At 46.3% G+C, this 21176-nt stretch overlaps 1 protein-coding gene across 1 annotated transcript in view; it reads left to right on the top strand.

Moving 5' to 3' along the window:
• Positions 1–6726: 6726 nt before the first annotated feature.
• RPS6KA4 (ribosomal protein S6 kinase A4) overlaps positions 6727–21176 on the top strand; it is a 29165-nt gene continuing 14715 nt past the window's right edge. Inside the window, exons 1-8 of the mRNA XM_087705208.1 lie at positions 6727–6926; positions 14545–14619; positions 15725–15943; positions 16047–16162; positions 17880–17987; positions 19014–19094; positions 19747–19850; positions 20457–20607. Coding sequence (XP_087561334.1) covers positions 6878–6926; positions 14545–14619; positions 15725–15943; positions 16047–16162; positions 17880–17987; positions 19014–19094; positions 19747–19850; positions 20457–20607 — 903 coding nt within the window. The 5' untranslated portion in view covers positions 6727–6877. The remainder of the gene's footprint in view (positions 6927–14544; positions 14620–15724; positions 15944–16046; positions 16163–17879; positions 17988–19013; positions 19095–19746; positions 19851–20456; positions 20608–21176) is intronic.

The following is a 21176-nucleotide window of genomic DNA, read 5'->3' as shown; positions in this document are numbered from 1 at the left end:
GAAGGGCCAAATGAATGTAATACATAAATCTTTATTTTTTTATATATGTATATTAAAAAGGATGTGTGTATGTCCCGGCATAACTCTGGAGCAATTTCAACCAAACTTGGTACACAGATTGAATTGAATTGAATTGATTTTATTTGTAGGCCGCCCTTTTCCCTGAGGGGACTCAGGGCGGCTCACAGAAAACCAGGGAGGGGGGAATACAACACTAAGACGACAACACATAATAAAAATAATACGCAACATGCATACAACATTCGGGCGGGGTAATGGTCCTTATCCCCAGGCCTGACGGGCGAGCCAGTTCTTCAAGGCTGTGCGGAAGGCCTGGACGGTGGAGAGGGTACGAATCTCTACGGGGAGCTCGTTCCAAAGGGTCGGGGCCGCTGCTGAGAAGGCCCTCCTCCTTGTGGTTGCCAGCCGACACTGGCTGGCCGATGGAGTGCGGAGGAGGCCTAACCTATGAGATCTTATAGGTCGTAGGGAGGTAATTGGCAGAAGGCGGTCTCTCAAGTATCCAGATCCACTGCCATGTAGGGCTTTATGGGTGATCAATAGCACCTTGAAGCGCATCCGGAGATCGACAGGTAGCCAGCGCAGCTCGCGGAGGATAGGTGTAATGCGGGTGAATCGGGGTGCACCCGCAATCACTCGCGCGGCTGCGTTCTGCACTAGCTGAAGTCGCCGGATGCTCTTCAAGGGCAGCCCCATGTAGAGCACATTGCAGTATTCCAGCCTAGAAATCACGAGGGCCCGAGTGACTGTTGTGAGGGCCTCCCGGTTCAGGTAGGGTCGCAACTGGCGCACCAGGCGTACCTGGGCGAATGCCCCCCTGGTCACAGCCGCTATATGATGGTCGAATGTCAGCTGTGGATCCAGGAGGACTCCCAAGTTGCGAACCCTCTCTGAGGGGTAAAAAATTTGACCCCCCAGCCTGAGTGTTGGATTAGTGGCCGAATTTTTGGGAGGAAAACACAACAGCCACTCGGTCTTTTTTGGGTTGAGCACAAGCTTGTTAATCCTCATCCAGTCCATGACGGCTTCAAGCCCCCGGTCCATTACGTCAACCGCTTCATTGATTTGGCACGGGGCGGACAGATACAATTGCGTATCGTCCGCGTATTGATGGTATCTAATCCCGTGCCTACGGATGATCTCTCCCAGCGGTTTCATGTAAATGTTAAATAGTAGGGGGGATAAGACCGAACCCTGCGGCACCCCATATTTCAGGGGCCTTGGGGACGATCTCTGCCCTCCCACTAACACCGACTTACTCTTCCAGATGACTTACTCTCTGGAAATAAATACTGGGGTGGGGAGGGGGAGACATCCCGAGTAGTGAGTGTGTTTGTGTGTGTGTCCAGCGTAACTCTGGAATGCCTGGCCCATTAAGGAGAGCGAGTGCGGTGTCCTAGAGCGGCAATTGCTTGTGATGTCATGGGAGGGAGAAGGGAAAGCCTGGGCCATTAAGGAGAGCGAGTGCGGCATCCTAGAGCGGCAATTGTTTGCGATGTCAGTTCCTTCGCAGCTTCCTCTGGCGTGCCAGCCGTGATGTTCGCCCTCTAGTGGACCAATGGGGAAGCGCCTGATGGGTTTGGGGCAAAGTGCCAGGATCGTAGAAAGGGCGGGAAAGAGGAGCGCATCGTGGGAGAGGGAAGGGGGGAGGGCAGGGATGATGGGCATAGGGGGAAGAATGACTTTTTTTTTGCCATGGTTGATTGTGGTGCTTCCATATCGGCGGTTTCCAAGAAGAGATTAGACAGCCATTTGTCTGGAATGGTCTCCTGCTTGAGGAGGGGGGGTTGGACTAGAAGACCTCCAAGGTCCCTTCCAACTCTTGTTATTCTGTACAGGTATTATTCCTGCACATGTTACCCCTTGACTTACGACTACAACAGAGCCCCAAATTTCTGTTGCTAAGTGAAACATTGATTAGTGGAGGCTCCCCCGCCCCAACTTTGTTGCCGCCATTGATAAGGGAATCACGGCAGTTGTTAAGTTAGTCAATTAACGTTATTAATTGAATCCAGCTTCCCCATCGATTTTGCTTGTCAGAAGGTCACAAAAGGGGATGACGTAACCCCCGGGACACGGCGACCGTCATAAATAGGAACCAGTTACCAAGAATCTGGATTCTGATCATGTGACTATGTTGCTGTTAATTGCGAAGTCATATCCGACCCATCGGGACCCCATGGACAATGTTCCTCCAGCCCTTCCTGTCCTCTCCCACCCTCTGGAGTCCATTGAAGCTCAGGCCGGCTGCTTCAGTGACTCCATCCAGCCACCTCCTTCTCTGCCGTCCCCTTCTTCTTCTTCTGCCCTCCATCGTTCCCAGCATGAGGCTCTTCTCCAGGGAGTCCTTCTTCCTTCTCATCAGGTGGCCAAAGGATTTGAGTTTCCTCTTCAGGATCCGGCCTTCTAAAGAGCAGCCAGGGTTGATCTCCTCTAGGACTGACCGGTTGGATGGCCTTGCAGTCCAAGGGATTCAATGCAGGAGTCTTCTCCAGCCACCAGAGTTCAAAGGCCTCCATTCTTTGGCCCTCAGCCTTCCTTATGGTCCAACCTTCACAGCCCTCCGTTGCAACTGGGAAAACCGTAGCCTTGACTAGACGCCCTTTTGATTGGCAGGGCGATGTCTCTGCTGTTTAGGATGCTGTCTAGCTTTGCCCTTCTGCCAGTTTATGCTGCTGGAGGGTACAAATGTAGGGGGATCGGGTGCAAATCCCCTCTTTTCACTTGTCAAGTGCAATTAAGGGAAAGACACAGATCTGAGCCGAGTTTGATTGACAGGAGATTTTATCTAAAGCGGCACCCGTTTCCCTTCTTAAGTTGCTGTGCGTAAAGGCTTAGGGGAAGGTAATCAGTGAAGGGACGGATAACTTAAATAAGATTTTTCTGAAGTCTAGGAAAGAGGAAGCATAAGAAGAAGAAGAAAGTTACTTCCGAAGGAACTCTGCTTTAATTGCAGAGTGTCCTTCTCCGAACCACTTCCCATCACCGACTTTAGAAGAGGAGAGATGTATCTGCTGTGTTTTTGTTTTGTTTTTTTCTTGCACAAATAACTTCCTTCCTGTTTTAAGATCCTTGCAGCTGCTCTGCAAATTTCTCCCTGGCCTTTGCAACCACAGAGAACGGGGGGAAAAACAAAAGGGCCGCTTCGTTTTTTTTCTAAGGTGGGGGAAATCACTTCTTTTTTCAGAAGTCAACTTTGCACTTAAGGGAAGGATCTCGTTCGAAGTGACTTGGAATTCCTGTAATATTAACAACGTGGAGATGGTGATGTCTTTTCTCTGCTCTTCTCTATTTTATTCTCTATTCCATTCCATTCCATACAATTCTATATTTTATTCTCTATTCTGTTCTGTTCTATTCCTTTCCTATTCCATTCTCTCTTCTATTTTATTCTCTATTCCATTCTAGTCTATATTTTATTCTTTATTCTGTTCTATATTCTATTCTCTGTTTTGTTCTATTCTATTCACTATTCTGCTCTATTCTATTTCTTTTTTTTTTAAAAAAGTTTTTTTTAATTTATTTTCCATTTTAAAAAATATAAACATTTCATCTCTCCTTAAGCAGTGTGTCGCCTGGGTACAAATATTTCTGTGCAACATCCTTCCACAAATTATATACATTGAACAATTATGCCATATGTAACTCTTCATTTTCTTCATGTGTCTTCTAATAAAAATACAATAACACTAAACATGATTATTCTACTGCTCTATTCTATTTCTATGCTATTCTATTCTATTCTCTTATTCTATTCTATTCTAATTATCTATTCTAAGTTCTCTATTCTATTCTAAATCTCTATTCTATTCCAATTTTCTATTCTTTCTCTATTGTATTTTATTTTTTCTATTCTATGCTATGCTATTCTTATTCTATTCTAATTATTCTATTCTAATTCTCTATTCTATTCTAATTTCTCTATTCTAATTTCTCTATTCTATTCTAAATCTCTATTCTATTCAATTCTATCCTATTCCAATTCTCTATTCTATTATTTCTCTATTCTATTTTAATTTTTCTATTCTATGCTATGCTATTCTTATTCTAATTTCTCTATTCTAATTCTCTTGTAATTTCTCTATTCTATTCTAATTTCTCTATTCTTTCTCTATTCTATTCTAAATCTCTATTCTATTCTATTCTAATTCTCTATTCTATTGTATTCTAATTTCTTTATTCTATTCTAAATCTCTATTCTATTCTGCTCTGTTCTATTCTATTTTAATTTTTCTGTTCTATTCTATTCTATTCCCCACCTCAAACAAATGGAAGAAAGTCGTAACATTAAACGCGGCTTCTATCCTGTGCCACTGTGACTTTAGCAATCCTTGGCTGCCAAAGACATATTTCAAATAAGGACCCTGTTCAGATTTTTTAAAAAAAAATTACAAGATTTTGGACTGGACTTGATACCTGGCGTTTGAGCGAAACCAGCTGAGACTCCAGACGGCACAAAGTGAGCACGGCCATTATTTCTTATTCTATTCTATTTCTATTCTGTATTTTGTTTATTTATTTATCCTATTTATTCTTTATTTTGCCCTGAAAGTGAGATGATCAAATTGTCCAGCATCTGGAGTTTGACAGTGAATTTTTCCCAAACTTTCAGTAGAGTGACTTTGTTGGAAATTTATTCTACCTTATTTTTATTTTGTATCCAACCTTTATTGTTTTTACAAATAACAAACATATCTATCACATCTTCCTCCTCCCATTTGCCTCCTCCTGTTTGACAGACACAACCTTGGGAAGTGGGTCGGGCTGAGAAAGGGATTGGCCCACAGTCACCCAATTGGCTTTCACGACTAAGGAGGGACTAGAACTCCCAGTCCCCTGGTGATTGGCCCAAAGTAACCCAGGTGGCTTTCCTGGTGAAGGCGGGATTAGAATTTGGTTGTTTTCTTGCAGATGCTTCTTTACCAAACATCATCAGTGCTACAGGAAACACTTGCAGCAAAACCCACCAGCACTGATAACATTCCCTAGTTGGTTCATGAAACGTCTGGAAGAAAACCACCATTCTCAAGAGAGAATCAAGGACCCCGCAGCCCTCCTGCTCTCCCATCTCCTTCTCTCTACAAACCCCCGTCTCTTCTAGCAGTGATGACGTTACCTAGTTGGGTCACAAGACGCCTGCAAGGAAACCACCAAGCTCAGAGAGCACCAGTCCTCATTTCAACCCTGGTTCTGCAAAATATTCTGTTTCATCAGCACAGTAATAATTATTGATCGTGATGTTTTTGGATGGGGAAACAGAGGCAATTCTAGAGTCTAGAGTCAGTGTTTCTCAACCTTGGCAACTTGAAGATGTCTGGACTTCAACTCCCAGAATTCCCCAGCCAGCATTCGCGAATGCTGGCTGGGGAATTCTGGGAGTTGAAGTCCAGACATCTTCAAGTTGCCAAGGTTGAGAAACACTGTTCTACTCTAGACCAACAAAGCTTTCTGCAGGTCTCCTGAAAGCAGATACCCCATTCTCTGGAAATCCACTGGAATTTCAGGATCGTTCCAAGGATCGATTAATTTCATTTGCGATCCCGGCTTCTCCCACCACCCCCCCTCGCAGTGATGCCCCCCTCCCCTCTCGCTTCTGTGGCCTGCCATTCACCCGATTGTAGCTTTAGTGGGCTACATCAACCAGATTTTCTGTTATGTGAGTGTGGGAAGGGTTAGGGACATTGGAGATTGAAACAGATTATTTCGCACCCTCCTAAATTCCCACTTTGAACGGAAAGAAGAGGATTCCCGGGGGTGGGGGGGAGAGGCAGCAGCCCCCTCTCCAAATCCGGACCCCCTCCCAACCTTATCTGACTAATAGATTGCTTTCCAGAAGTTGTGGGCGCTCCTTCCCTGAAGGCTTCAACCAAGGGGTTGGACTAGAAGACCTCTAAAGTCCCTTTTGGCTCTGTTATTCTGTCATTTTGTAAGGGTCTCCTGCTCGAGCGGGTGGGGGGGTGGGACTAGATGAGCTCTAAGGTCCCTTTTGGCTCTGTTATTCTGTCATTTTGTAAGGGTCTCCTGCTTCAGCAGGGGGCTGGACTAGAAGATCTCTAAAGTCCCTTTTAGCTCTGTTATTCTGTCCTTTTGTAAGGGTCTCCTGCTCGAGCGAGGGGGGGTTGGACTAGATGACCTCCAAGATCCCTTCCGGGTCTATTCCGATTGATTTTTAAGAAGAGATTAGACAACCATTTGTCTGCAATTGTACAGGCTCTCCTGCTTGAGCAGTGGGCTGGACTAGGCGACCTCCAAGGTCCCCTTTCCAGCTATTGTTATGCTATCATTTTGTAAGGGCCTTCAAGTATCTGTCTTTTCGGCCCCTATCAAGGGGTGAAGCAGACCCTTGGCGGCCCACAACTGCCCCCCCTGCCCCCCCAGGAAGGAGAGGGAGGGGGGCTGCAGACGGGAGAGGGAAGAAGCCCTCCGATTGCTCCCACCCTCCCCAAACCTGCAAAAGGAGAGGGGGGGGGCTTCTATGAAAAAGCGCTGCGCTTTTTTTTCCTTCTCCCCTCTACGGCGGGTGACAACTGCGGGCAACTTTCGGGGAGGGTTGGTGGGTGGCAAGAAGGGGGTCCCGTCGCCCTCCCCGGGGCGGCTCCCCAGATTTTGTGCCTTGCGCTTCCTCTCTTCCTCCTCCTCCTCCTCCTCCTTCTCTCGCGCATTCCTGCCTCTTGACTCAGGCCTGGAGAAGGAGAAGGCGGCGGCGGCAGCGGCGGCGGCGGCGGGCGCTCGCTGGCTGCACCAGGAAGCCCTGTGCGCGGCCCGCAGCATGTAAGGCGAGCGGAGGCAGCGCTAGACAGGCGAGGGAAGGAAGAAGGAGGAGGAGGAGGAGGAAGAGGAGGGAGACGGCTCGGCCATGGAGGACGGCACCGAGGAGGAGACGGTGGAGCTGCCCCTGACCAACGGTACCCCGAGATCCAGGCTCCCCGGACCCCCCAAACGAGGGCTCCCCACCCCGCGGGCGCGCAAGGGGACCTTGGAGACGTCAGCCGCGCCTAGGGCGCACCGCGCGCCCTTGGAGCCTCTCCAAGCCTCTCCATGCCGGGGCGCGGGGAATGGGGGGTCCCCAATGGGCCTGGGGGGCGTGTGGGGGGCTGAAATGTCAGGGTGACAGCCGGATCTCCCCCCCCCCATATTTGGAGGGGGGGAGGCGGCCGCGCGCGGAGGCCCGCGGAGTTGGGGCCGAGACGGGGCGCGCCAGTGGGGTGCGGGGACAGCCTTGGGGTAGGGGCGAGTTGGGTGCGAGGCGCTGGATCGGGAAGGGGGGGTCCCTGGCTTCCCCAGTAGCCGAAGAGATATTGGGGAGGGGGTGTTTCAGAGAAGGCAGGGCGCGGGCATCGTCTCTGGGGAAGCTAGGAGTGCAGGGAGGGGTCTCTCGCGGGACCCTCTCCCCATATCCGGAAGGCGAGCCACCAGTTGCTTATCTAACTCCTGCCCCCCCCCCCAATCCCTTTCTAGCTTTGCAAAACAGGAGTGGGTGCGCAGAGCCGGGCCAAAACAGGGGGGGGGTTGCCTGCCTGGCAGTGCCAGCCCGGGCTCGTCGGGACCCCCAGAGCCCAGCCAGACGACCCCCCCTTTGCAAAGGCAAGGAGCTGGCCAGGCCTGGCCAAGTGTTATTTTTCAAAGTGGGGGAAGCCCCGCCTCTGAATGGAGGCAAGCCCCGCCTCTCCGCCCAGCTGGAACTGGGGCTCTCGCGTGCGTGTGTGTGTGTGTGTGTGTGTGAAAGAGAGAGGAGGGGGGGGGGTTATGTGTGCCTCTGAATCAGCAGCCCACCCCCGTCGGGATTGGCACGTGGGGGCGGGCTGGGGGCTCGAGCCAGCGAGCAGCCGCGGCGCCTGCAGGCGGCGACAGGTGGGTGGTGGGAGGGGGCTCAGAAGGCTGTTTCTGGGGTGGGGGGGTGTTTGACGGCTTAACATTCCCTCCCCCCCCCTCCTGCCTTCAGCATCTGAACCTCCTTACAGTATTGAACTGTACCGTAGGTATTTCAGTTTAATCAGAATCGAGCTGGAAAAGGGACCTTAGAGGTCTTCTAGTCCACCCCCCCCTGGTCAAGCAGGAGACCCTGTGCTATTTCAATCAATCAATCAGAATAGAGCTGGAAAAGGGACCTTGGAGGTCTTCTAGTCCAGCCCCCTGCTCAAGCAGGAGACCTTATATCGTTTCAATCAATCAATCAGAATAGAGCTGGAAAAGGGACCTTGGAGGTCTTCTAGTCCAGCCCCCCTGCTCAAGCAGGAGACCCTGTGCTATTTCAATCAATCAATCAGAATAGAGCTGGAAAAGGGATCTTGGAGGTCTTCTAGTCCAGCCCTCTTGCCCAAGCAGCAAATCCTATACAGAGATGGCTAACTTTTTCCGGACGGAGGGCCTAAAGCATGCACGCCCGAACCCCCCAAAATGCAACGTGCACCCCCCCCGTGCAAGCGGGCCCCCCCATGCATACACACACAGCTCCCCCCCTGCATTCACATCCCCCCCTCCCGGTGGCAGAGGCCTGAAAACCACCTGGCCGACGGAAGGCACGCCCACACGTGTGGCACAGGTGAATTCGGCCGAGAGGGTTGCCATCAGGGTCCTTCTACTGTTCCAGAAAAGTGGCTTCTCCAGTCCCTTTTTAAAAGCCTCCAGGGATGGAGCCCCTACTACCACTTCTGAAGGCAGTGTTGCGATGGTTTAATTGTTTGGAAAGAGGGAGCAAGGCACACCTTTAAATTGCAGGTATGTGGGGGGGGGCTGAACTGGGGCAAACAAGGGTAGGAGCCCCCACCTACCCTCGCTGGCTGGGGTCAAGCCTCCCCCATTTTTTGGCTGCCAAGGGATGAAGATTAATGTGGTCGCTTTTTTCCCCATTTTCCAGTTGGACGCCTCTGTATAACCCTGGGTGATCTTGGGATCACCTAGATGTCTGCGTTTCCCAAAACCTGGCAACTTTGAGAAGTGTTTGGATTTGCTGGCTGGGGGATTAGAATTAGAATGGAATAGAATTTTATTATTTGTATGCCGCCCTTCTCCGGGAGGACTCAGGGCGGCGAACAATTCAAGGGGGAAAAAAAGGGGAACATAAAAAACAAAATACAAATAATAAAAGTAAACAACAGTCTCACAACCATGCATGTCGAGAGGGGAGGGAACTCATCATCCCCAGGCCTGCTGGCAAAGCCAGGTTTTGACGGCTTTTCGGAAGGCCTGGAGAGAGGTGAGGGTCCGAATCCCTGCGGGGAGTTCGTTCCAGAGGGCTGGAGCTGCCCCAGAGAAGGCCCTCCCCCGGGTAATAGCCAGGTGGCATTGGCTGGTAGATGGCCAACCCTGTGAGATCTAATGGGTCTGTGGGAGATTCTGGGAGTTGGAGTCTATACACACACACACACACATCTCTTTAATTTGCCAAGTGTGAAAAACATGGACGGATAGCACAACTCAGCGTGAAAGGAAGCCACTGTCTGTCTTTCCCAGCTGTCAAAAGCCTAGTTAAATTGATTCATGTTTGAACGCAGTTCCTTGATCGTTGCGTGGCCTGGTTGAATACATTATCCGAACCCGGGTGTGGGTGTATACAATGCATAGCCCCAACCCCCCTCCCCATTTGCCTCGCTTGTCAATCAACACCCCCCCCCCCAAAAAAAGCAGGATCTTCCTTTCCGCTCCTTAATTACCGTAAATCTAGGTCATACAGCGATAAGTCTCTCCCGAATGCGCTTTAATGTACCCTTTAAGCCAAGGCTTCACATTTGTCAGTCGAGATTTCAGAAATGGAGCCTCCAGCAAGCAGGGCAGTCTACCTTTGAGGACAGCACGCCCGGGAAGACGTGAGGACAGGAGTTTGTTTTGTGGGACGTATGTTTGCTGAGTGTCTGGTAGGAGAGATGGATTTACGGAACACGAAACGGGGCCAGTAAAGTGATTTCTTTCGGATTTAGGGTTTTCTCCTTTCAGGTGAATAATAATTATTTTTTTAATCTATTTTTGCCAATCGTAATGAGAAAAGAGCAGCCGAGGTAAGGTAGGATGGAATAGAATAAAAACTTTATTGTCGCTTCAGATGTACGCTAATCGGCGTGCGTTAAAATGAAATTCTCGCTGCGTTCGCCGCTCTCAAAAGATTATGATGCGCCATGCGCCCACAGGGAAGAGGCGTATAATGTGCGTGCGTGGGTCTGATGGCTTTTAGCGGGGATGAGTGATTTTACTCAAGGGACCCCGGAGGAGAAGGAAACAGTTTTCAAATGGCCCTATTTTTAAGAAATATAATTTTGAATTTGAACCACGTGCCGCGTGGCCGAAGCTGATTTGAACGGCCGATGTTGTGTGATCGAAGAAAATAGTGGGGGAAACGCCACGGCTCCCTTTGGGATCTCACCAGCCGAGGAAGATTTAAGCGAGGGCCGTGTTTTGTACGTGTGGTCGGAAAAAGAGGCCCTCTGGGGATGGTAGTCTCCCGGGCAAGTGTGGGCTTGCTTCACTGCCTGTTGGCTAACCTGTGATTCACCTGCCCGGAAATGGGGTGACTCCCCAGGGAATTGGGTGGGAAGGTGTGACTTGTGCGTGAGCAAAGGTTTCAGCGACGAGGCTGTGAGAGGGTCAAGATTGCCCCTCGGATGCCTTGGGATGCCCTGGCACAACCTACCTACTCCTGTTTTTCTCATGCTCAGGAACTTTTAAGATGGGTGGACTTCAATTCCCAGGATTCACCAGCCACATAGTCTTAAGTGTACTGGATGGGGAATTCTGGGAGTTTGTTCTTTCTTTCTTTCTTTCTTTCTTTCTTTCTTTCTTTCTTTCTTTCTTTCCTCCCTCCCTCCCTCCCTCCCTCCCTCCCTCCTTCCTTCTTCTTTCTTTCTTTCCTTCCTTCTTTCTTCTTTCTTTCTTTCTTGTTCTTTCCTTCCTTCCTTTCTTTCTTCTTTCTTTCTTTTTCCTTCCTTTCCTTCCTTCCTTTCTTTCTTTCCTTCCTTCCTTCCCTTCCTCTTTCTTTCTTTCTTTCTTTCTTTCTTTCTTTCTCTCTCTCTCTCTCTCTCTCCCTCCCTCCCTCCCTCCCTCCCTTCCTTCCTTCTTATTTTCTTTCTTTCCTTTCTTCTTTATTGGCCAAGTGTGATTGGACACACAAGGAATTTGTCTTTGGTGCAGATGCTCTCAGTGTACCTAAAAAGACAAGATAATGAACCTTGCCTCTTTTGTCTTGTCTTTCGTCAAGAATCCTAAGGTGCAAACACTTAATGATGCTCAGAGGGTACAAAATAAACAACCAGGAAACAAACAATATCAATATTGGGTACTTGAGAGACCGCCTGCTGCCAATCACCTCCCAAAGACCCATTAGATCACACAGATTCGGCCTCCTCCGGGTTCCGTCTACCAGCCAATGCCATCTGGCTACTACCCGGGGGAGGGCCTTCTCTGTGGCGGCTCCGGCCCTTTGGAACGAGCTCCCCGCAGAGATTCGGACCCTCACCTCTCTCCAGGCCTTCCAAAAAGCCGTTAAAACCTGGCTGTGTCGGCAGGCGTGGGGTCGATGAGTTCCCTTCCCCTCTCGAATCGTCTGGCTGTTGGTTGTTTTTAAATGCCCTGTACTTTTTGCTGTAGTTTTTGTGTTTCCCTTCCCCTCCTTTGGGTTTGTGCGCTGCCCTGAGTCCCGCCGGGAATAGGGCGGCATAAATAAAATGAACCTCGGACCTCGAATATAAATCGCAAGGATACAAGCAGCAAAGTTACAGTCCTGCAGTCATAAGCGGGAGGAGGTGGGTGATGGGAACGATGAGAAGGCTAATAGTAATAGTAATGCAGCCTTGGTGAATAGTTTGACAGTGTTGAGAGAATTATTTGTTTAGCAGAGGGATGCCGTTCGGGGAAAAAACCGTCCTTGTGTCTAGTTGTCTTGGTGTGCAGTGTCCTACAGCGTCGTTTTGAGGGTAGGAGTTGAAATAATTTACGTCCAGGATGCGAGGGATCTGTAAATATTTTCCCGGCCCTCTTTTTGACTCCTGCAGTGTGCAAATCCTCAATGGTCAGGTTGGCAGTAATTGTTTTTTCTGTAGTTCTGATTATCCTCTGAAGTCTTGTTGGGTTGCAGAACCAAACCAGATAGTTATGGAGGTGCAGATGAGAGACTCAATAATTCCTCTGTAAAACTGCATAATTGGACAGTTTGAAGTCCACATATCTTAAAGTCCACTGGCTGGAGAATTCTGGGAGTTGAAGTTCTCATCTTAAAGCATGCTGGCTGGAGAATTCTGGGAGTTGAAGTTCTCATCTTAAAGCATGCTGGCTAGGGAATTCTGGGAGTTGAAGTTCTCATCTTAAAGCATGCTGGCTGGAGAATTCTGGGAGTTGAAGTTCTCATCTTAAAGCATGCTGGCTGGGGAATTCTGGGAATGGAAGTCCATCCATCTTAAAGCAAATTGGCTGGGGGATTCTGGGAGTTGAATTTCACCCATCTTAAAAGTAAATCGGCTGGAGAATTCTGGGAGTTGAAGTTCTCATCTTAAAGCATGCTGGCTGGGGAATTATGGGAATGGAAGTCCATCCATCTTAAAGCAAATTGGCTGGGGGATTCTGGGAGTTGAATTTCACCCATCTTAAAAGTAAATCGGCTGGAGAATTCTGGGAACTGAAGTCCACGCAGCTTAAAGTTGCTGAGTTGAGAAACACTGCCTCTTACGGACTCCCAATTAGAGCTGGCCATCCCTGCTTCAGTTCAAAAATAAAATAAAATAAATTAAACTAATAAATCAAGGAAGTGGGTTAGAGGGGTATGGAAAAGATGGTCTGATGCTGTTAGCATTTTTTTAAAAAGCGTTGAAGCTAAAAATTACAGGGAAAAACAACAACAGTAAGATACCTAATAAGAATCTAGATGTCTGAAATAGGAGCCTGTATAATAAATTTAGTCTTCTGAAGCCAAAATCCCAGCGCTGGGCAGTCAGATAGCCTCTAAATCCAGTAAAGTTTTTTTAAATTAATTAGTAATTAATTAGTTACGTACCATGAGCCTAAAGAGTGAGAATTACTGGGGGAGTTTAGGAAGTTGCAGGAGACACCAAATGTATTTATTTATATTTAGTTGATTGACTGAACGTATAGGCCGTTCTGATCAGCATTCACCAGGAATGAATATCAGGAGTATGTTATTATTATATAAAGCCCTGTTGTTATTTGTGGCGATTGTTATTGCTGAAGATCCATTCTTTTGATATATTTTTTTCAAGAGGCCTTGTTGGTAAAGTGATCTTTATCACTTGTTTGTATCTTAGGATGAATGATTGTAACTATGATTTAAGATCTATGACCTGTCACTTTGTTGTTTGTATGTACAGGGAGAGCTTATTATGCACCAGAGACAAATTCCTTGTGTGTCCAATCACACAGCCAATAAAGAATTGAATTCTATTCTATTCTGTTGTTCTCTTCTGTTCTATTCTATTATTATGTTCTATTCTATATTCTATGCTATGCTATGCTATGCTATGCTATTGAGCCAAGGTGGCGCAGTGGTTAAATGCAGCACTGCAGGCTACTGCTAGATCAGCAGTTCAGCGGTTCAAATCTCACCGGCTCAGGGTTGACTCAGCCTTCCATCCTTCCGAGGTGGGTAAAATGAGGACCCAGATTGTTGGGGGCAATATGCTGACTCTCTGTAAACCGCTTAGAGAGGGCTGAAAGCCCTATGAAGCGGTATATAAGTCTACTGCTATTGCTATTGCTATGCTATCCGTGTTTTCCCCAAAATAAGACAGGGTCTTATTTTCTTTTGACCCCAAAATAAGCACTTGGCCTTATTTTCGGGGAGGGCTTATTATTTTGGGGGTACAGGAGGTGGCGAGCATGGCCACCTCATGGCTGCTGCTGTGTTGCAATATTTTCGGGGAGGGCTTATTTTAGCCCATGCGCTCAAAAACTCGATTGGGCTTATTATCCAGGGAGGTCTTATTTTGGGGAAAACAGGCTATGTTCTATTCTGTTCTATTCTATTTTCTGTATTCCGTATTCTGTTCTATTCTATTCTATTCTACTCTACTCTATTTTCTATTCCATTCTATTTTCTATTCTATTCTACTCTATTCTGTTCTTCTATTCTATTCTATTTCCTATTCTATTCTATTTTCTATTCTATTCTACTCTACTCTCTATTCTATATTCTACTCGATTTTGTTCTATTCTCCATTCTATTCTACTCTACTCTACTGTTCTTTATTCTATTCTTCTATTCTATTCTCTATTCTATTCTCTATTCTATTGTCTATTCTATTTTATGTATTCTGTTCTATTTCCTATTCTATTCTACTCTATTCTATTTTCTTTTCTATTCTACTCTACTCTCTATTCTATTCTATATTTTATATTCTATTCTATTCTCTATTCTATTCTATTCTATTCTATTCTATTCTATAGTGCTTGTTTTCATAACTGTTTTTTGTGCATGGAATATAACTTGGGTTTAAATTATCTGGCTGGAATTAATAATAGTCTGGATTTCGAATTCTTTTATCAGCGGGATAACATGTGCGTTTTTGTCTCTCTTTCCCTGCTTAGCAAATTTAACCGGGCACGATGAGGAGAAAGTGGGGATGGAAAATTTCGAACTGCTCAAAGTTTTGGGAACCGGAGGTAAGTGCAAACCAGGTTTATATGGTTTTTAGCTAGCATTCCCCTGTCTGTCTCTCTTTCTCTCTGTCTTTCTGTCTCTCTTTCTCTCTGTCTCTTTGTCTTTGTCTCTCTGTCTTTCTCTCTGTCTCTCTCTGTCTCTCTTTCTCTGTCTTTTTCTCTGTCTCTCTCTCTGTGTGTCTACCTCTCTTTCTCTGTCTCTCTCTCTTTCTGTCTCTTTCTCTCTGTCTCTTACTCTCTGTGTGTGTGTCTCTTTGTTGCTCTGTCTCTCTCTCTCTGTCTCTTTCTCTGTCTTTCTCTCTCTGTCTCTTTCTCTCTCTGCTTCTCTGTCTTTCTCTCTCTTTGTCTCTTTCTGTCTCTTTCTCTCTGTCTCTTACTCTCTGTGTGTGTGTCTCTGTTGCTCTGTCTCTCTCTCTGTCTCTTTCTCTCTTTGTCTTTCTCTCTCTGCTTCTCTATCTCTCTGTCTCTCTGTCTCTCTCTCTCTGCTTCTCTGTCTTTCTCTCTCTGTGTCTCTCTTTCTCTTTCTCTCTCTGTTTCTCTTTGTTGCTCTGTCTCTCTCTGTCTTTTTGTCAATTTCTCTCTCTCTTTGTCTTTCTATCTCTCTCTCTCTCTCTCTCTCTCTCTCTCTCTCTCTCTCTTCCTCCCTCCCTCTGCCTAATAATAGACAGAGCATTTCCCCCCCTTTGTTTAAAAAGAAAACCATTAAGAATCTTGAAATTGCTGCTAATTTTCACTCTTGATTCAGGGGGAGGGATTTGGTTAAAAAGTGAATTTTGCCCCGTTTTACGACCTTTCTTGCCACCGTTGTGAAGTTGAATCCCTGTGCTAGCTTAGTCACACGGTTGTTAAGTGAGCCTGTGCATGTTAGACGGTTGCAAAACGGGGTCGGGTGATCCCGGGAACTCTGCGGCCGTCCTAAATAGGACCCCGGGTGCCAAGCGTCCTAATTTTGATCCCGGGGATGGTGCTATGGCCGTCAGTGTGAGAAACGGTCGTAAGTTGCTTGTTTCAGCGCTGTCGTAGTTTCGGTCACTAAACAAACCGTTGGAAAGCGAGAAAACACCCGCTACGTCCAACCCTGCTTATTGCGTTTCCTTCTGCGCTTCAGCCTACGGGAAGGTGTTCCTGGTCCGTAAACTAACCGGGCACGACACCAACAAGCTTTACGCCATGAAGGTGCTCCGCAAAGCGGCCATCGTCGCCAAAGCCAAGACGACCGAGCACACGCGGACCGAGCGGACTGTCCTGGAGCACGTCCGCCAGTCGCCTTTCCTCGTGACGCTGCATTACGCCTTCCAGACGGACTCCAAGCTCCACCTGATTCTCGGTAGGTGGGGAGAATCGGGGCCGGAGGAGAAAGGGGAAGGTGGGATTGGGAGGGAGTGGGGGACCTTTGCCAGCGCTAAGGCTTCAATCCGAGCCTCTCCTAGATTACGTGAGCGGAGGGGAGCTGTTCACTCACTTGTACCAACGGGACCATTTCTCGGAGGAGGAAGTACGGTTTTACAGCGGGGAGATCATTTTGGCCATCGAACACCTCCACAAGGTGAGAGCTCTTTCGTTTGCCCATTGCTTAAAGCTTCTAGGCCGCCCGTCTCCCATGGACTAAAGCACAGAACATAAAATAGAATAGAATAGAATTTTGGAATAGAATTTTGGAATAGAATTTTGGAATAGAATTTTGGAATAGAATTTTGGAATAGAATTTTGGAATAGAATTTTGGAATAGAATTTTGGAATAGAATTTTGGAATAGAATTTTGGAATAGAATTTTGGAATAGAATAGAATTTTGGAATAGAATTTTGGAGTAGAATCTTGGAATAGAATTTTGGAATAGAATTTTGGAATAGAATTTTGGAATAGAATAGAATTTTGGAATAGAATAGAATTTTGGAATAGAATAGAATTTTGGAATAGAATAGAATTTTGGAATAGAATAGAATTTTGCAATAGAATAGAATTTTGCAATAGAACAGAATTTTGCAATAGAATTTTGGAATATAATTTTGGAATAGAATAGAATATAATTTTGGAATATAATTTTGGAATAGAATAGAATATAATTTTGGAATAGAATAGAATAGAATTTTGGAACAGAATAGAATATAATTTTGGAATAGAATTTTGGAATAGAATTTTGGAATAGAATTTTGGAATAGAATTTTGGAATAGAATTTTGGAATAGAATTTTGGAATAGAATTTTGGAATAGAATTTTGGAATAGAATTTTGGAATAGAATAGAATTTTGGAATAGAATAGAATAGAATTTTGGAATAGAATAGAATTTTGGAATAGAATAGAATTTTGGAATAGAATTTTGGAATAGAATTTTGGAATAGAATTTTGGAATAGAATTTTGGAATAGAATTTTGGAATAGAATTTTGGAATAGAATTTTGGAATAGAATTTTGGAATAGAATTTTGGAATAGAATTTTGGAATAGAATAGAATTTTGGAATAGAATAGAATAGAATTTTGGAATAGAATAGAATTTTGGAATAGAATAGAATTTTGGAATAGAATAGAATTTTGCAATAGAATAGAATTTTGCAATAGAATTTTGGAATATAATTTTGGAATAGAATAGAATATAATTTTGGAATATAATTTTGGAATAGAATAGAATATAATTTTGGAATAGAATAGAATATAATTTTGGAATAGAATAGAATATAATTTTGGAACAGAATAGAATATAATTTTGGAACAGAATAGAATATAATTTTGGAACAGAATAGAATAGAATTTTGGAATAGAATTTTGGAATAGAATTTTGGAATAGAATTTTGGAATAGAATTTTGGAATAGAATTTTGGAATAGAATTTTGGAATAGAATTTTGGAATAGAATAGAATTTTGGAATAGAATTTTGGAATAGAATTTTGGAATAGAATTTTGGAATAGAATATTTGCTCCTGCTTCTGCCAACCTAGCAGTTCGAAAGCACGTAAAAAAATGTGAGTAGAAAAACAGGGACCTCCTTTGGTGGGAAGGGAACAGCGTTCCATGCACCTTCGGCGTTGAGTCATGCCGGCCACATGACCACGGAGACGTCTGTGGACAGCGCTGGCTCTTCGGCTTTAAAACAGAGATGAGCAGCGCCTCCTGGAGTCTGGAACGACTAGCACATCTGTGCGAGGGGAACGTTTTACCTTTTACCTTAGGGAAGTGAATGCCAGCCCTAGGTGGGAGCCTTGTCTGATGATTGTAGTTTTGTTGTTGGCGCAAGGAGCCAAAGAGGTTGCCTTTCTCATTCCTCAGCTTGGCATCATTTATCGGGACGTGAAGCTGGAGAACATCCTGTTGGACAACGAGGGTCACGTGGTGCTGACCGACTTCGGCCTGAGCAAAGAATTTGTGACGGAGGATGTAAGTTCGGATTGTCCGGAAAAGCTCCCTTCTTCCCCTAAACGGCATCCGTGATTGTCTGGTTCCTGGGAATGGGGTGATGGTGGTGGTGAGGTGGGGGAGGGAGGGTTGAGTCTTTGTCGGGGGGGGGGGGGCATCAGGCAATAAAGACCAGCTTTAGCCAGCAATCTAGAAGATGTGTGGACTTCAATTCCCAGAATTCCCCCGTGGCTGACTGAGGAATTCTGGGAGTTGAAGTCCACAAGTCCCCAAATTTGGAGACCCCCGGATGAGATAATCTGGTTGCTGCTTTCTTCCCTTCTTTAGGCTGCACAAAATGTGCCTCTTTATTGATTGTCGTCAAAACTCATTTTTCCCTTCCTTCCTTTTTCTTTCTCTTTTCTTTCTCTTGCCTTCCTTTCTTTCTTTCCTTCCTTCCATCCTATTTCTTTCTTTGCTTACTCTTCCTTTCTGTCTGCCTTAATCTTTTCCTTCCTTCCTTTTCCTTCCTTTTTCTCCTTTCTCCTGTCTTTCTTTCCTTCCTTCCTCTTTTCTTCCTTTCATCCTGTTTCTTTCTTTTCTTACTCTTTCTTTCTGTCTGCCTTAATCTTTTCCTTCTTTCCTTTTTCTCCTTTCTCCTTTCTTTCTTTCCTTCCTCTTCCTTCCTTCCTTTCTCTTTTCTTCCTTTCATCCTATTTCTTTCTTTTCTTACTCTTTCTTTCTGTCTGCCTTAATCTTTTCCTTCCTTCCTTTTTCTTCCTTTTTCTCCTTTCTCCTTTCTTTCTTTCCTTCCTTCCTCTTCCTTCCTTTCTCTTTTCTTCCTTTCATCCTATTTCTTTCTTTTCTTTCTCTTTCTTTCGTTCCTCTTTATTTGTCTTTCTCTTTTCTTTCCTTCCTTTTCTTTTTTTCTTTCTCTCTTTCTTTTTTTCTTTCTTTTTCCTTCCTCTTTCTTTCTTTCTTTCTTTCTTTCATTTTTCTTTCCTTTCTCTTTCCTTCCTTCCTTCCTTCTATCCCCTTCCTTCCCTTTTTTCTTTCCCCTTGCCACAGAAAGAACGGACTTTCTCCTTTTGCGGCACCATCGAATACATGGCCCCCGAGATAGTACGGAGCAAAAGTGGACATGGCAAGGTGAGAAGCTTGACGTAAAATTCTCTAAAACAGGCCAGAAACCAAATTTCACAAGTATTGAGAGAGAAAAACGGAGGCAGCATTAATTTATCTGCGCAGCAGCTTTGGATAAAAGCTTTTTCTAGTAGAGTGGGAGACACACTTAGGGGGAGCAAGTGGAAGACAGCAAAGTAGAATACAGGTAATCCTCGACCTTACGACCAGAATTGGGACCAGCGTTTCCATGGCTAAGCAACACAGTTGTTAAGCGAATCATCGTCCCAATTTTATGACCTTGCTTTTGCCAGCTGTTAAGCACATCACACAGTTAAGGGAATCGTTCCATTGTTCAGTGAATGCAGATCCCCCTTTCCCTCCCCTGTTGATTTTGAGTGTCAGAAGCCAGCAGGGGGAGGTTGCAAACGGGGATCATGTGACCCCCACCCCTGGCCTGAATTTTCACCATGTGACTATCCACGTCATGCCAGTCGTAAACGGGAGGACTGGCTGTCCGTCTCCTTTTTTCAATGCCGTTAGAACTTCAAGCAGATGGTCGTAAGTCAAGGACTGCCTGCATTCTACCAGTTCAGTCCCAAGTTGACTGACTTTCTCTCTCTCTCTCTCCCTTCTTCCCTCCCTTCCACCCACCCCCGTCTCTCTCCCCACTTCGCAGTCTGTGGACTGGTGGAGTTTAGGAATCCTGGTTTTTGAGCTTTTGACGGGTGCGTCCCCTTTTACGCTCGAAGGGGAGAAGAACTCGCAGGCGGAGGTCTCCAGGTGAGGTTGGGGGCGAACTGGAAGATTTGGGGAGACGGGGGGGGGCAGGTAGCCGATGAAATGAGGGGCAAAACCGATCTAGATAACAAGAGCGACGGAAATTCTTAAAAGGAATTTGTCCCTGCTCCTTCCAACTTCTTGAGCCTTGGTGGCGCAGTGGTTAGAGGGCGGTACTGCAGGCGACTTCTGCTGCCTGCCAGCTGCCGGCAACTTGGCAGTTCAAATCTCACTAGGCTCAAGGTTGACTCAGCCTTCCGTCCTTCCGAGGTGGGTCAAATGAGGACCCAGATTGTTAGGGGCAAGAGGTTGACTCTTGCTTGGAGAGGGCTGTAAAAGCACTGTGAATTCCTTCTTTCCTTCCTTCCTTCCTTCCTTCCCTCCCTCCTTCCTTCCTTGTGGTTAGAATGCAGAATCGCAGGCTAACTCTGCCCACAGCCAGGAAGTTCGATCCTGACCGGCTCAATGTTGACTCAGCCTTCCGTCCTTCTGAGGTCGTTAAAATGAGGACCCAGATTGTTAGGGGCGATAGGCTGTAAACCGCTTAGAGAGGGGCTGTAAAAGCACAGAGAAGCGGTATATAAGTCTTAAGTGCTGTTGCTATTCTAGACGGATCCTGAAGTGCAGCCCCCCTTTCCCGTCGCTCATCGGCCACGACGCTCGCGACCTCCTCCAGAAGCTCCTGTGCAAAGACCCCAAGAAACGCTTGGGATCCGGCCCAATGGGGGCCCAGGAGATTAAAGAGCACCCCTTCTTCAGGGTAAGGTTTGCGAGTCCTGCACCCCCCCCCCCTTGGAGACGATGGGCAGGGTGGATTCCTGGCCAGCCTTTCCCTCCCGAGTCCATTTCCCAGAGAAATTGTGCCTGCAAGGATTGGGAGAACTGATTATCCCTGCGCAATGCCTAGTTTTATTTTGCTTTGTTGGGATTTTATCTTTGTTTCGAGCCTCAGTGACTTTTAAGGTGTGTGGACTTCAACTCCCAGAATCCTCTAGCCTGCATTTTGGGAGTCAAGTGTGCCGGCTGGGGGATTCTGGGAGTGGAAGTCTACCCATCTTAAAGCCTGCTGGCTGGGGGATTCTGGGAGTGGAAGTCCACCCCCTCTTAAAACATGCTGGCTGGGGGATTCTGGGAGTGGAAGTTCACCCCTCTTAAAACATGCTGGCTGGGGGATTCTGGGAGTGGAAGTTCACCCCTCTTAAAACATACTGGCTGGGGGATTCTGGGAGTTGGAGTTCACTCCTCTTAAAGCACGCTGGCTGGGGAATTCTGGGAGTTGAAGTCCATCCCTCTTAAAACATGCTGGCTGGGGGATTCTGGGAGTGGAAG

This window comes from Thamnophis sirtalis, unplaced genomic scaffold, assembly GCF_051295495.1.
Source record: "Thamnophis sirtalis isolate CommonGarterSnake01/CBP01778 unplaced genomic scaffold, rThaSir2_p1.2 scaffold_2, whole genome shotgun sequence".
Classification (NCBI taxonomy): domain Eukaryota; kingdom Metazoa; phylum Chordata; class Lepidosauria; order Squamata; family Natricidae; genus Thamnophis; species Thamnophis sirtalis.
Note: the sequence above shows the minus strand (reverse complement) of the source record. Positions and strands in the feature narration are given on the sequence as shown.